Genomic DNA, 16,975 nt, shown 5'->3' on the forward strand with positions numbered 1-16,975 from the left:
CGTGGCGGGTGATTTTTCAAATCCTCCTTGTCTCCCTGCAGGAAGCCTTGCTGATGTCTAAGGGCTGTGTCTCTGCGGTATTAAAGCAAGTCGAAACCCATGCTAGGCATGCAGGACCTTTAAGAAAGTCCCCACCCATGTGACTGCAATAACTGGACAGGTCTCCAGGAACCCTCACGGGCACCTCTGATTCCGGAGACCGGAGACCGCTAAAGCTCCATAAGCTGTAAATAGAACAGCACTGCCCGGAAACATAAACCCAGTTTCTCCTAAAGAGCTGAAGAAGCTGCCATTTAGTAACAGAGAGGAGATGAGGAATCCGAGTTAATAAAGAGAAATCAAGAAAGTCCTTTCATTCAAGGACTCAGAAGGATTCGTCACACACATCTGTGGCAGATCTTGACTGTCTCTTGGCAGAATGGGCAGATATTTTATCTGGGGCATAGGTCATGCAATAAAGTAATGATAGTCCTGGAATCTGAAAAGGACACTTCCCTCCTCCATCCCCTCCCCACTCCCTTCCGGGGGCATGAATCACTTTCATAATAGAAAACAAATCTAGAAGAAAAATATATATTTTTCCAGTGCAGTGCCTCACATCAGTGTTTTTTTTAAAGCAGTGTCTCTAGAGTTGCACTTTTAAAATGAAGATAGTACTTGCTTATTTAGGGAAAAAGGAGCACTACAAAAGTATATAAAGAGAAAGGAAAAATTCTTACCACCAGTGCATCTTCCATCCCCACTCTCTAGAAATAACTGCAATTAGAATGGGTGGGGTCTGGGTGATGGTCCAGGTGTTCTGTCTGATGGCAGGCAGACCAGGCTGTGAGTCCCAAGTTAGTCATCTCCTAGTTGGACAGCTAAACGCCTTGAAGCCTCAGTTTTCTCACTTGTAAATGGGGATAACAATAAAACATCTACTTTATAGAGGGGTTGTGAAGATTAAAATTGCTAAGATCATATGTAAGTCTGGCACATAGTACATGCTCAATAAATGTTTGCTATTATTAACCTTCCAATTTTTTTTTTTTTTTTGATGTATGTCTTAGCTCCAGTCTGCTATGACACGTAGCACCCAATGGGTTGGTTTAAACCATAAACAGGAATTTATTGGCTCACGGTGTCAGAGGCTGGAAGGCTGGCTTCCTCTCGGGGACAGTGGGGTTCTGGCTGGACGGCAATCCTTGGGTTCCTTTGTTTTCCGTTCACATGGCGATGAACTCTCCTTTCTCTTTCAGTTTTCCCCTGACGTCAGCTCCCTCCTCCTCCCCACGGCTTTCTCTATATAAGGGCTCTTGTAATAGGATTAAGACCTATCCTGATTCAGTTGACTATACTTAACTAAAAATAACATCTTCAAAATGTCCTATATACAATGAGTTCACACCTACAGAAATGGATTGAGATTAAGGATATGTTTTGTTTTCTAGGATACATAATTCAAACTACCATAATGTATATATAATTATTTCCTGTCCCATGGCAATGTCCTCTCCTTTGGGCTCTTAAGTGACTGCAAAATGAAGAGAGGGGACTGGTTGATTGGTTTCTAAGTTTCCTTCTTAGTCTAACATGTCATCTGATTCTTTTTTTTTTTTTTAATCTTCATTTTATTGAGATATATTCACATACCACGCAGTCATACAAAACAAATCGTACCTTCGACCGTCCACAGTACCATTACATAGTTGTACATTCATCACCTAAATCAATCCCTGACACCTTCATTAGCACACACACAAAAATAACAAGAATAATAATTAGAGTGAAAAAGAGCAATTGAAGTAAAAAAGAACACTGGGTACCTTTGTTTGTTTCCTTCCCCTATTTTTCTACTCGTCCACCCATAAACTAGATAAAGTGGAGTGTGGTCCTTATGGCTTTCCCAATCCCATTGTCACCCCTCATAAGCTACATTTTTATACAACTGTCTTTGAGATTCATGGGTTCTGGGTTGTAGTTTGATAGTTTCAGGTATCCACCACCAGCTACCCCAATTCTTTAGAACCTAAAAAGGGTTGTCTAAAGTGTGCGTAAGAGTGCCCACTAGAGTGACCTCTCGGCTCCTTTTGGAATCTCTCTGCCACTGAAGCTTATTTCATTTCCTTTCACATCCCCCTTTTGGTCAAGAAGATGTTCTCCGTCCCACGATGCCAGGTCCACATTCCTCCCCGGGAGTCACACTCCACGTTGCCAGGGAGATTCACTCCCCTGGGTGTCTGATCCCATGTAGGGGGGAGGTCATCTGATTCTGAGAGGGCTTCCTGTGAGATGGTATAAAGCAATGCCACATCCAGTCGTATCTACCCTAGAGAAATGAAAACTTATATTCACACAAAACCCATGCATGAATATTTACAGCAGTTCTGTTTATAATTGTCAGCCACTGGAAACAACCCAGATGTCCTTCAATAGGTGAATGGATAAACCAACTGTGGTATATCTACAAAATAGAATGCTATACAGCAATGAAAAGGAACAAACTATTGTTATCTGCAGTTACTGCTCATGGGCATTGGCATCAGGACAACCAATCTAAAGTGTTTTCCATCACAAAATATCTTGCAAACACATCCACTTCAGTATACAGGGAATTACTGCATATATTTCAGCATATGGACATTAAGATTATTTTGGGAGTTTTTGCTCTTCAATATGAGAGTATATTATTATATGAATCTCAAAGGCATTATGTTGAGTGAAAGAAGCCACTCTCAAAAGACAGTACACTATATGATTCCATTATTTGATATTCTCAGAAAGATAAAATTATAGTGATGGAGAACAGTTCAGTGGTGCCAGGGGTTAGGGGTACAAGAAGGAGATAGGACAAGGGTTTTTTTGTTTTTTTTTTTCCATGATGGAACTATTCTGTATCCTGGTTGCAGGGAAGGCTATTTGAATCTATACATGTGTTAAAATTCATAGAACTATACATTAAAAGGAAAAAATGTCACTTTTCCTGTAAAACAAAAATACAAAGTGGTTCATGGACAATCCACAATCTGTTACCAGACCATGACAAGGTAACTACAGAAATCCAGAAATTTAGAGTATTTGGGAATTTCTCCAGCAACTTGCCTATGTTATGCTTGTTTGGATTATATTTATTGAGATTTAACTGAAAGTTTTTGTTTTCTTTTTTAAAAAACTTTTTATTGTGGTAACATACATATGCAACTCTAAATTTCCCATTTTAACCACTTTCAAGTGTACAGTTCAGTGGGTAATTGAAATTTAACAATAAAATGTAAATTAAATTGAAACAAAATTACAATCTAACCATAAGCATTTGGGGCTTATATTTTCTATGTATTTGTTTTTTATTCTGTTTTTCCAGTAATTCTTTTTATTGTGTTTTCCAAAAGTATTTGTTCACACAGATTGAAAGGAAAGCAAACAAACAACAACAGCAAAAAAAAAAAAAAAAATAGAAAGAAAGAAAACAAAGAACAGTGCTTCAGCACAAATTAGAGAAGCTTTGGTGCCCAAAACTCTGTTGGATGTTAAGAATGAGCAAAAGACCAGATAATCTGTGAACCTGGAGGGTGAAGGGTTGGCTTGTGTCATTTGTAAACAGTCATTTACTCTCCCATAAAGGCACTAAGGGGAAGGGCTGCCTTTTTTTTGTTTGTTTGTTCGTTTTTGTGTTTTTATTTAAAATGTTCCTCTGTGCCATTTTATCAAATTTCCAACAGCATCCATATACCCAGTCCAGCCTGCCTTTCTTCCTTCTTTCCTTCTTTTCTTTCTCATTCAGTCTTTTTTTAATGTAATTTTGAGATATAATCACATAACATACAATCATTCAAAGTGTACAATCACATTACTCCAAAAAATAAAATAAAAATTAAAATAAAAAAGAACATCCAAAACATCCCATTCCCCTCCTCCCCCATTGTTCATTTACCTTTTTTTAATAGTTTAATTGAGAAATATTCACGCACCCTACCATCATCCACAGTGTACAATCAGTTATTCACAGCACCATCATACAGTTGTGTGTTCCTCACCAGAATCAATTTTTGAACCTTTTGGGAGGGGCTGCACTTGCTGCCACCACGTACCCAGGCTGACAGTCGGGTGCAGCCACCACACCCCTCTGCAGCTACGTTTAAATGTTAGAAGTTTGAGTTACCCTCGAGTTCTGAAATGGCAGCTGGTGACCTTTCAGCAAATGCCAAAGTTCTTGCAGGGCTCACAACAGGCTGGTAACTTAAGGAGCAGCTGCTGTGAAGTACAAGGCCAGGGATCAGCATCCATCTCACATTTATTTCTGTGCCACTAGATACTCTGGTGACCACAAAGCTATTTATGGCCTTGCTCTGCCCACTGAAAGATGCTCACAGGTGGAGTCTCAGTAGATAAGGACAAACAGACCCTCCAAAGAGTTAAGGCATTCCTGCTCACGAGTCAGGGCCTATCCCCAGAGACTAGATCTAAATTGAAAGCAGGGACTCAAACGGATACTTGTGCACCAGTGTTCATAGCAGCACTATTCATAGTTGCCAAAAAGTAGAAGCAACCCACGTGTCCATCGACCGATGAATGGGTGAACAAAATGTTAATCCACACGATGGAATACTATTCAGCCAAAAATAGGAATGAAGTTCTGATACATGCTACGGCATGGCCAAACCTTGAAGACATCATGTTGACTGAAATAAGCTGTGCTAAACGAAAGGACATTATCTCACTCATATGAAACATTTAGAATAAGCAAATTCATAGAGACAGAAAATAGATTAGAGGTGACCAGGGGATGGGGAGGGGGTGGGGAGTTATTGTTTAATGGGTGCAGAGTTTCTATTTGGGGTGATGAAAGATTTTTGGTAATGGATGGATGGTGATGGTAGAATGACACTGTAAAGGCGATTAATGCCACTGGATTGTACGCTTAAAAAAGTGGCAAATTTTATGTTATATATGTTTCCACAATGAAATTAAAGTTAAAAAAATGCTGACAGGTCTGGAGCAACTCACAGATTTACTACAGTAAAATAAATTACAAAAAAAAAAATATCTAGAGTGTGACTCTGGAGTATGAACTGAAGGAGTGTTGTTTGTTAGCACAACTTTGCTAAGAGGCTTTGCATGCATCCTCTCATGTAGCTCCAACATATGCCTTCTCATGGGACCTCAGCATCTCTGTGTGTAGCTGTGTGCTCAGCACATGAGCCCCACTTAGAGAACAGTCCACACTGCTCACCAGAGGAAGATCCCAGGCCACATTTGTCTCCCGGCTGCAGCTGATTAGACCAGGGAGACACTTGATGCAAGCTGAGCCAGCTCCTGGAACACGATTTGTGACACGGAGACACTAGTGGATTGGATGATGAGGCTGGTGCTAAGAGGGGTGTAACCTTAGGGCCGTGTAAGTAAGTGGTCTTTTGCCATGGGTGCTGGGTTTCATGGGATCCCATGGAAGCTTTCCAACAAATTCCCTTCCTGATTTAGCCAGGAGCGGATTTCTATTACTTACAATGAACATGTCTGGACGACAAGTATTAAGTATTACAATAACCATTTTGCAAATGAAGATACCGAGGCCCAGAGAGGTTAAATAACTTCCCCAAGCTCAGTTTTAGGATAGCCTAGGTTATGCTGCAATAAAAAATATGCCCCAAATCCCAGTAGATTAATACGACAAAGGTTTATTCCTCCTTCACATCAGTCTGATTGATGCAGAGAGGGCCAAGGCCTGGGCACCCAGGCTCCTGCCAGGTCGACAGTGCCACTTAAAGTACATGACTTCAGAGGTTGGCATGGAAGGGAAGAGAAAGGATGGAGGTTGGTGCATTGGGTGAGCAACTTAGAAGTAACACACATCATTCTACCCACATCCCATTGGCCAAAACCCAGGCACATGACCCTGGTCTGGGAATGCAAGGAAGCCTGGGAAATGTAGTTTTTCTGAGTCCACGAAGAGAAAACCACTTTGGTGAGCATTTAGCTGGCCTCCATCAAGTTCACACAGCTGGTAAGTGGGGGAGGTTGGACTTAAAATCAGTTGCTCTTGCCACACTGCCTCCTTTGCAGCTTGCAGAATGTCCAGCAGGCAAAGGAGTGCAGCTCCACGCTCACTACCATCTTCACCTGCCTCCACTTCAGCTTGAAAAAGTCACAGTGAGTTCCCACACGTGAGAAGCAGAACTTCGGTATTTCAGGGAAGCTAATAGAAGCATCTGAAAGAAAGGACAGAGTTTAATCCTTCAAATTCCCAGAATCATGTTGTCAACAAACAGCCTGACACCAGTTGGCTGGGGATGATCATGGTGAAGGAAGAGATATTCTCTGGTCTGTTGCATGAGGGATCCTGACTTATATCACTTGGAATATGTGATTAGAGAAAATACACACAAAACCACCACATCAGGAAGGACATCGTATTTCTTTCCTAGGGCTGCTGTAGGAGAAGCAGCTTCTTCCAGCTTCAAGTAGCTGCCAGCATTCCCTGTCTCCATTGTCACATCTCCTTCTCCTCTGTGTGTCTCTTATAAGGACACCTGTTATTGGATTTAGCACCCAGCTGGGCAATCTAGGATGATATCATCTTAGGATCCTTAATGAAATTGTGTTTGCAAAGACCCTTTTTCCAAATAAGGTCACATTCACAGATTTCAGGTATTTGGACATGGACATATCTTTTGGGGGTAACACCACTCAACCTGCTACAGGCATCTTTAAGTTATACCTGATTCTGAAGTTAGGGACCAGGCCAGAGCCACTCTCGAGACTTTGGGAATCAAAGATGCTGAACTGGAGCTCCTACAGCCATCCTGGTCATCAGGTGTTCTCTCAAATACCCAAAGGCAAAAGCCAGGTCTAAGCAAAGGCAGTGCAAAGAGGTCTTTCTAGTTAAATTGGAGTCCTGGGGAAGGCTTTCTTAGCTTTTGGCAAAGGACTTACAGCAGCCAAGTACATCAGTGTGGAGAAACTCCTGTACTAGTTTTAAAACATTTAGAATTTAGGCTTAAGGCCAAGTATGGTTTTAATTTGGAGAGTGAGGGGTATGGCTATGGGACTTCTAAGAACAAAAATGAGATCTGTGGGTGGAAAAAGGGGAGGACTGTTTACAAATCCTGTTACTACTGTTTCCGAGGAAGTCAATAGGAAATCCCTAGCAGACAAATATTTGAGTGGTTGGGGTGGAGGGTGGGGTGGCATGTTTTCTCTTCTTTTTTGATTAGGAGTAGGAAGAATGTGACATCGTGGAGCCTGAAGACCAGTGGACCTGAGTTCCTGCCTGGCCATGTGTGACGGCCCTCACTCAGCGAACACGGTACCTTCACCTTCACCTCTCAGAACGCCAAGGTCTGATCCAACTTGGAGATCCTGAGAATCAGCAGGGGAGAATCACTCTGCAGCCATCTTTCTGTGTCTGTCTGTCTTGTTTTCTCAGAGAAAGACTAAGGCTGGATACTTCAGCGATAAATACAAAGATCACCCAAAAACTCTCAGTTAAAACCAAAAGCTCAATCAAGAGTCACCACACAGCACATAGAAAAAAAAGCAAAGGAAAGGGAACTTCTGTTATTTTGGTTTCCTCCTGGAGGGTAGTGGGAGATGTATCATTTCCCATAGAGCTTTCTTAGTAATAGAAGTGGCTGCCGGGCCCCCGGATCTGCCTCGGTGCTTTGAGACCCAAAAGCCAACTGAAATTACAAGAAGATGAAAGATCCAACGGTGCTCTGTGAGTTGAGACACTTTCCTGAGACAGTCAGCCATAGCTGGAGGGGAGGAAACATTGGCTTTGGGTCCAGTGGGTGGATAAACGCAGATTTAAGATGCAGGATTAAATGAACTAAGCTTCCTGTTGGAAAAACATGGAATTAATGGAGAGTGTTTGGAGGGAAAGAATCAGGATCTAAACAGACACTGGTGTAACATTCACAAGTGAAAAAATATATTTAAAAAAAATCTAGAGCTCAAGAAAGGCCGCAGGTGTTTCTTAACACCTCATGTAGCTTGCCGCCATCTTGGAATCCTGATCCAGGTATAACCAGGGTTAGCCAAGGGGGAAACTGTTTACAGAGAGAACTTACCAAGAAACATGCTTGCTTGCAACAGGTTGTATTTCCTTAAATCTTGTTCTTAGGATGAATCCTTTTCCTTATGGTAATTAACCTTAATTCCCGCAATACCCAATTACCATGATAATTAGGCTGGCGGTGAAATTTTCAATGGAGTGTTATGTTTTTATAGAAAAGTCACCATTGAGAACAATGAAAACCTTCGTTTGTAATTTGGGTAGTTACACCCATGTATGGGAACCCAAGAGGCCATTCACCTGTACTAACTCTCCCATTTCTAGGACATAACAGACTTGTAAAGGTTAATTCTGCATACTCAGACCTACAGTGGACAACACACAGGAAGAGAGAAGGACCTCGGATGTGAGCGGCCAGACTGCCTGGGTTCACATCCCAGCTCTGCCACTTTTGGGTGGATTACTTATCAGCGAGAGTATTTCACCTTTCTGTCCTCCATTTCCTCATCTATAAAATGGGTTAATAGTAATACCTAACTCATAAGGTTGCTGTGAAGATTAAATGAGTTATCTAACATTGAAGGCATTAGCTATTATTATTATTTGACCCAAGGCAATGAAGACTTATTTTTTTTTTAAAGAAAGAACATATTTCTCCCCTACCCCATCAAAATATATGTAAGAGGCATTACACAGTGTTTGATGGCAAAAACAGCCATGCTTTTTATTTCTGCTGTCTGGGAATGCACAGTCAGAATGGGTAGCACAGCATGAGCTTTGGTCCAGATAAAAGGCATTTTTTTTTTTTTTTTTTTTTTTTGGCATGGGGAAGGCCAGCTCTTCATTTGTCGGCGTGCTTCTTATATATTTCCAGGAACTCCTTCACATCGTCAGGGGACCCCAAGATGATTGGCGCCCTCTGGTGGATTTCAGTGGGAATGATGTCCAATACGGCTTCCTTCCCAGTGGTAGCCAATCCCCCTGCCTTCTCCATGACGTAGGCCATTGGGTTACACTCGTACAGAAGTCTCAACTGGAAAGCAAGACCCGAGAGCAATGTCCTCACATCAGAAGATATGACACAGAGAGGGGGCTTGTTCTCTAGCAAAATAGTGCAGACCTGATGGGAGTTTCCAAGATAACTCATACTTTCCCTTTGCTTCTCTGAGGTCCCAAAGTTCCCTTCAAGTTTGCATCAAAGACCAGATCATTAATTTAATACTCATCAAGCCAGAGCCAGAACATCTGATGCAAACGTGAGACAGACCACCTGGATTCAGGGACTGAATAACATTTTGGCAGAAATGATGGTTCCCTTCTCTTCATAGCATAGAAACTGGACTTCACAAGTGATTCTGTGTGTGTGTTTTGGATGGAGCTTTGCCTAGTCTAAAAGCATTAAAAAAAAAAAAAAAAAAAAAAATCCCTGGTAGTGTCTGGCTGCAGGCATCTGGAAAGCAGACTGGCTCCTCTAAACACTATAATATTGTTTGCAACTCTGTCTGTATTCCTTTTACAATTCTCCTAAGGCTTGGGGGTGGGATTTAGTATGTTATACATCACAGAATTTACTTTTAAATATTAACTTTTTTATCACATGCCTTTGCATGCAGTCTGCCCACTGAGCAAACAGCTCTTTGCAGGTGTTTCCTGACTCTATTTCTATAAAGGTATGATGGCCAGATTTGCAAAACTGAAAAAGGAGGCACCCCAATATTTGGGTTAAGGAATGATTTTTTTAGGCATTAGAGAAAAGTACAATAAAACAGGCTAATCACGTAGGTTGAGATGCCAGAGGTGACTCAGGAAAGAGTGATATTTTCAGTATGCAGAAATGCCTTCAGCGAACTGAACGCCTTGTGCTGTAAGAGAGACTTGAACGTGTCCGAAATACATAGCTCTCTAACCATCTTAAAGGGATTTGCTCTTCCTATGCCTTCTCTCACATTTTGAAAAGAAGACAATCTGTCCATTGGAAAAAATAAAGAGGATGATACCTTGGAAAGAAGCACTCTGTCACCTGTGTAGAAGAAAAGTAGGAGATCTCTTAGCCATGATAAGAAAGCATGGCCCACATTGTGGCTGACTGGGAACACCGTGGACATTTTTTTGTACGGTCAGTGATCACAGCTTTGCTAGAAGCTATAGGTTTCCCACAGATTCTTTCCTTCCCTACAAAGGTAGCATTTTCCAAGCAGCAAATGTCAGCTAATTAGTTATTTCTATTCTACATCTTTTGAAAGCAATCAAAGAAAGCCTCTATTTGGAATACATATTTGCTGCCTTGATAGTGAGACTGACCTGTTTCATTTCACTTCATGAATGGAATTCATTTTACCTGAGCCAAACCATGCACCCACTGGAAGTCTAAGCACTTTGATCCCTTCCTGACCGTGAAATCATTAATTACCGCTTGCCATGGCCATGGAAGGGCTCTCAGGGGGCCATTTTTAGTTGTTATCTCCTGACTTTCACCAGGACAACCTTTAATCTAGAGAAGAATATGCCACAGACATCCTTAGCAACCTACCAGAGAGCTGAAACAGTTATCACAAACTTTCTTTTTTCCTTAAGTCAAATTGCCCAAGCTGAAAATTAAACCCCCTGCTTTTCAATCCATTTTCAGGCGGACACGTTTACCTTGCCCTTGGGGCTCTTCTTGTTAGCTGGGTACATGAAGATGCCTCCGTAGACCAGAGTGCGGTGAACGTCAGCCACCATGGAGCCCACGTACCGGGCACCATACGGTGATGAATTATCCTGCGAGGTTAACACAGGAAATAAGTAGTGCTGCCGAAGATAAAGGAAGGAAGTTCTCTTTGTGTTCCTTATGTTTATTGGAGTCAACACTCATTCATCAAGCACATACAAAGTGTGTGTTTGGAGCTGGTCTAAGAAACATGATGAAAATTCTGCTCCCAAGAAGCAGAAAATGGTCGACAGGCTCTTAACACATCTTGAGATAAGGTCAAATTGCCCCAGATGTCCCAAGGAGTATGTGGTTAGCTCTGACTATGGGTTGGGGCAGGCACCACAAAAACTGTATCATTTACCAGAAGCTTCAAGGTCAAGAAGGATTTTGCAGTGCTAAGGAGCTGGGCGGGGGTGGGGTGTGTATTTCACAAGCCATGCTGAGAGATAAATACTCTCTACACTGGGAATGGGGCAGCAACCTGGTGGAATTAGGGGGTGTGTATGTGTGTATGGGGAGGTGAGGGGGTAGATCTAGGGCTCGGTGGAAGGAGAGACAATGAAGCTGGAGTGATAGCGTGGGGTCAGCTTTGAAGGGCCTGAGTGTCATGCTAACAATTGGGCTTCACCCTCAGGAAACAAGCAGCCATCAGCCGCACTTAAGCAAGCGTCTGACAACATCAGATATGCCCACTTTGAACCAGCTCTATAAACAGCCACTTCTTCTCTACATATTCAGTCATCTGTAAGCTCCTTAGGGAAGCAACAAGGACACTTGAGACCCATCTTTGGAAGACTGATGGAAGGATGGGTCCGGAGGGTGAGAGCCACATTTTATACCATCTGGGATCACGGATCACAGGAGTGAAAATGTTTTATTGTCATTAACTCATTCATCTGGTCGACCTTATTAACTTGATTTTCTTCTGCCAAGGGAAAGTGGCAAAGGACACTCCAATTTTGACTTCTCTGGGTAGGAATTCCTGCTCCCGGTTCCTAGATGAGTACTTAACCGTGGAGTCAGTGCAGATGTGAAATCCACCCACTTCTATTCCTGCCTCCCATCGTCACCAGGGCAAATCATGAATCAACAAACTTCTACATAACTTACGAATCCCAAAGGTGTTCTGGGGCCTTTCTTGATCCTCTCAGGAGACACCCTCCTCCCACCCAGGTGCTGGCAGGTGCCTGGACATGGAACCACCTGGAGTCCGAGAGATGCCACCACCCCCTGCCTCACTTACTGAGGGGAACTTCTTCCTCTGGACATACTCGGTGATGGCAGGATCAAAGTCCTTGGCGTAGCCCTCATTGAGACTGTAGATGTTTCCTTTCTTTTTGATCTTTACATTGCTGTCCACCAAGATGAACTCTCCGATGGACTTTAAAACAAGGAAGGAAAGGTAGATGAGCAATTTCTCCCAGGCCTGGTTGGGAGCCTCTTTGAGGTGTAAGGTGGGGAGTGGGCTGGGTGTGTGTGTGTGTGTGTGTGTGTGTGTGTAGAATTGAAAGCAGGCACTTGAACAGATACTTGCACACCAATGTTCACAGCAGCATTATTCACAATAGTCAAAAAGTGGAAGTAACCCAACTGCCCATTAGCAGATGAACAGATAAACAAAATGCAGTATATACATGCAATGGAATATTATTCAGCCACTAAAAATGAATGAAATTCTGATGCATGCTAGAACATGGATGACGCTTGAAGACATCATTGTTGAGTGAAATAAACCAGGCACAAAAAGACAGATATTGTATGACCTTGCATATATGAAATATTCAGAAGAAGAAAATTCACAGAGCCAGATAGTAGATTACAGGTTATCAGGGGCCAGGGGTGAGGGGAATGAGGAGTTGTGTAATAGATGCAGAGTTTCTGATTGAGGGGATGAAAATGTTTGGGTATCAGATGTTGGAGATGGTAGTACAATATTTTGAATGTAATTACTGCCACTGATCTGTACACTTGAAAGTGGTTAAAATGGGAAATTTTGAGTTGTATATATATTATATGATAAATTATTCTTTTTAAAAAGTACAATCATGTCTGGAAAAGACAGAACTATAGAGACAGTAAAAAGATCAGTGGTTGCCAGAAGTTAGGAGTGGGGCAGGGATAAATCAGTGAAGCACAGGGCATTTTTAGGGATGGAGGGAAGGAAGGAAGGAAGGAAAGAAGGAAGGAAAGGAGGGAGGGAGGAAAATAGAGCAAAAATATGTAAAACAAACAACCACAAATATGTAAGAATCGTGTGTTCAAAGCAATCCAAGGTGTCTACGCATGTACACAGACAAAAAGTTGGTGCAGCTGAGAGGTGGGACATCAGCAGAGTTGGGTGACCAAAGTGTTACAGTCTGAGTTATGCCAAAGAGCTCTGCACTTTTCTTGGTTTAGATTGCCATCTTGATGAAAAAGAGCTTGCTGTTTGTATATTGCTATAGAAAAAGTGGTGCCCTAAATTTTGCATCACAGCATATATAACTGCCAGTACCTTTCCTCATGGAGATCCAAGGTTTTTCTCTAAAGAGGCTGGTGTCCTCCACAGCCATCCCACCCCTTCCCAACCCCAAGGGCTAAGCTTATGCTTTTAGGGCTCACATAACATGTCATAAAAGTGTCACATAACGCCTTTTGCTCTAGACCAAGGATGGTTATAGGCTCCCATGTAGTGCTGACAAGGGGTGATTGAGGCTCCGCCCTTTAGGGGAGGGGCGTGGCTCCATTGAGGCAAGAGCTAGAAGTAGGGACGCTCCATCCACACATCCCACCTCAGCCATTTCATCCGATTGCAAAGATTGGCTCCTGCCAATATGAAGTGTGTTTAAATTGGAAGAAAGGGAGGGAGGCAGGAAGGAGGGAGAAAGAGACAGGGAGGAGAGAGGGAAAAAGGAGAAAAGGTGGCAGGAGGGAGGAAGGTGGGAGAGAAGACAGGAACGGAGAAAAAGAGGCTAGAATTAAAGGAATCAATGTGAGTGATTTTTTTTTCTTCTATGCTTTCTCATAATTCCCAAAATTTTGACCACAAATATGTAGAAATATTCTTTTATAATCAGTAAAGCTAACCAAATAAATGCCTTTACAAAAGGGTTTGGAAAATGCAGGCGTCCCACACGGTGCATGCGGAGCTGAGAAGCCATGCCTGGAGGACACCTTCTGGGGTCACTAGTCAGATTACGCAAGGCTCAGAGGAGGGAAATATCCTGTACTCAGGGACAAAGCTAAAGCTAAAGCCTTCTAGAAATGCAGATATAGCTATTGCGGTTGCTTTAGCAGAGACCATCATCAGCCTGTCCTTGCAGCAAGCCCAAATAAAGAGAAAGCACTTGGCGTCTCCCCGGTAGGAAGCGCATCGCGGCAGGAATCAGCAAGCGGAATGGTTTTCGTCAAATTGAGGGATGACGGCCCGCGGGAAGTACTACAGCAAGCCTGCATTTTTCTTCCAAGCATTTAATGGCCATTAAGTCTGAGGAGGGCAAAAGAGTATCACATACACAGAAACGTACTCCCGGAGACGCCTGTCTGCAATCTGGAAACAAGAAAAGATTTATTTTTTTCTACACATCCATCAGCTCAAAGTAACAGAGGAGTCATGGGAAGAAAGTCTGGGGAAGCAGTAAATGTCTGGCGAGGCGGTAAATCCACCAACACCAGTGATTTCGGAAATTGCACCTGGGGAGCTGATGCAACTTCACTCTGGTTCTGCTCCTGTTTTCTTGTGAGATCACCTCATTTGGGGGCTTTCACGGGTGCCAATACCCTACCCTTGTTTACTTACTAAGCGCCAGTACTTGCAAGGAGGTGAAAGTCCAATTACGTAAGAGTGCGTGGGACAGCGGTAGTCTGTGTGCTGATAAATCCTGCCTGTCACCCACGAGCCTGTGCAGCTTACCTGCGGTCACCTGCCACTCACAGAGGACTCAAGGCCACTATTTGTACCTCATGTTCTGTTTGTCGTCAAAAGGCGCTGTATAAATAAAGTGTTTCATTCATGTGGTCATACAAGGACATTTCTTAAACTAAAATGAGTCTATATACTCAATTCTTTTCCCCTTGGGACTTTGGACCCAACAAATAACCCACAAGCCAATGTTTTGAGGAGTTTTCCTTGGAGCATATGTTTTAGTGGTGGGTTTAGAAGCCACAAGTCACACCAAATATTTAAAGAGATCCCCCCTCCATTTTATCTGCTCTGTTGAAAGTATCATTTCAAAAAAATAAAGAACCTAAGAAACAAACAAACATCTAGAAGTGATCCACAAATTAAAACTGTTAATGAACATTTTTCATGGCACCTGGGGGTCTCTCAGTAGTAAGGTATCTTTTCTTTGTAAGGCGGAAAAGGAAATTATCTTCATCTCCTTCATTATTTTCATTTCCTTGAGCTCCGTTTTGTCAACTCTCCAAGCATTAACCAAAGGTTTGTGTGCATATGCATAACACCAAATAAATTTGATAGCTATCTTTGAAGAAATAGTTCAGACCATTGTTTCAGTTGAGACACTTGTTCACCTCAGGAAAATAACTTCTTGAAAAAGAAAGTCAAGAAGTAGATACAGTCGAAGCAGGGGTGGCAAGCAGATCACCCACAGGCCCCGTCTGGTACAAAAATGTGTGTTACTTGGCTAACACGGCATTTCAGAAATCTAGAAATATTGCATTTTTCAAAATCCAGGGTATCTTGAAACACGGGGAGCCCTGGCAATACTGGGCCCCCATTCCTGAGTAGTACCACTTGCTGGACCTTGTCAATTCCCCCCAGTCCCCGCCACGGCCCCTGGCCTTCCTTAGCACCCTTCGTCATTTATATGACCCACCCGGCCTCTGTGGGCATTTGAGTCTGTTCCAAAGAGTTCATCTTGGAACAAAGACTCTCTTATGCTCTGGATAGATATTCTTTCTCTCCTTGACAATCTCCTCAGGACCCACACATTGTCCCTCTCCCTACACCCCACCCCATCATCTTGGTCCTTCCATGGACCTCATTTCTCAACTCTACACGCCCCACTCACTCACGTACACTCTCACTCACACTCATACACTACACACACTCACACGTGCTACATTCACACATGCTCACAGCCCCCAGTCAAGCACCTGACCCTTCCCAAGACCGCTCACCGGATCCAGCATGAAGCAGTTGACACCACAGTCCATGGCAAGGACCAACATGGTGGCACTGCCATACAGCGCATAGCCGGCTGCCACCAGATTCCGGCCCGGCTGCAAAGCGTCCTTCTCGGAAGGCTCACCCGTGGAGGTCTAGAGCAAGAAAGAGACACACACAGTTTTTTTATTTTGTTTTGTGATTCCTCTTTCCCATCAAACTGTCATCAGGATGCCTTATCGAGGTGCCCTTCTAATGAAGCAGGCCATCTCCCCAGGGGGGACTGACTCACACGTCAGAAATACACTTCCTGATTCTATTACCACAGCAGCCTTCCCGCCAGAACCCAAATTTCCTGCATCTGGATCCTTCTTTCCAATCAGGATCCTCCTCCAATTCTCCTAACCTGATATTCCCTTATTTCTCCATTATCGCTTCCAAAAAAGATCATGCCTTTTTGCCAGCTCCCACTGATTTAATCTTATTAGGGGCATCGATGTCTTCCACCTGCCTTCTCCATCCTTATTCAAACAAATTAGCACTGGGCCGCAGGGCAGAGTCTGGTGCGGAAATCAGTTTCATGAGCTCTTGCCAGCTGCAGCACATACCCACTGAAACGAGTTGTTCACATCACTCTTGCAGCTGAGAAATTCTCAGAAATACAGAATCTTAGGATATCTCCCCAGAGTCATTAAGGGATAGGGCAGTTGCTTTCAAATTTTTGGTACATGACCTACAGTAAGAAATACGTTGTATGTTGCAAATCAGCACCAACACGTACACACACACGGGTACACGCACACACACAAAGTACAAAAAATTTAACAAAACACTTAACATAGAACATGAGAGGCACTGTAATATTTTATTTTTATTTTTTGCAATTAGAAAAAGAATGCTGACTGCAACACACCACATTAACTTTACAGCCCACTGGGTTGTGTGACCCACAGTTTGCCTAAAACTAGAGAAGGGCACACTTTAAGGAGATAATTCCTAATCAGTGACCGTTCACTACTAAGTACCTTCTTTTTTAAAATTGATTGGCTTTTCCAATCCCCCAAACAGCCCCCAAACAACTCTTTCAGCTTGATTCTCTGCTTGAATTTCAACAGAAACGAAGATGGGCCATTTTCCCCTCCCCCCATTTCTTTTTTTTTTTTTTTTTTTGGCTTTTATAAAAGGG

General features: G+C 42.8%; 1 protein-coding gene across 1 annotated transcript in view; it reads right to left on the bottom strand.

The window, feature by feature from the left end:
- Positions 1-8,766: 8,766 nt before the first annotated feature.
- The window catches only part of FBP1 (fructose-bisphosphatase 1), a 31,155-nt gene continuing 22,946 nt past the window's right edge, over positions 8,767-16,975 (bottom strand). The window contains exons 4-7 of the mRNA XM_037850918.1: positions 15,804-15,944; positions 11,926-12,063; positions 10,631-10,750; positions 8,767-9,023 (exon numbers count right to left, since the gene is read on the bottom strand). Coding sequence (XP_037706846.1) covers positions 8,832-9,023; positions 10,631-10,750; positions 11,926-12,063; positions 15,804-15,944 — 591 coding nt within the window. The 3' untranslated portion in view covers positions 8,767-8,831. The remainder of the gene's footprint in view (positions 9,024-10,630; positions 10,751-11,925; positions 12,064-15,803; positions 15,945-16,975) is intronic.

The sequence above is a fragment of the Choloepus didactylus genome, chromosome 10, assembly GCF_015220235.1.
Source record: "Choloepus didactylus isolate mChoDid1 chromosome 10, mChoDid1.pri, whole genome shotgun sequence".
NCBI classification, from domain to species: domain Eukaryota; kingdom Metazoa; phylum Chordata; class Mammalia; order Pilosa; family Megalonychidae; genus Choloepus; species Choloepus didactylus.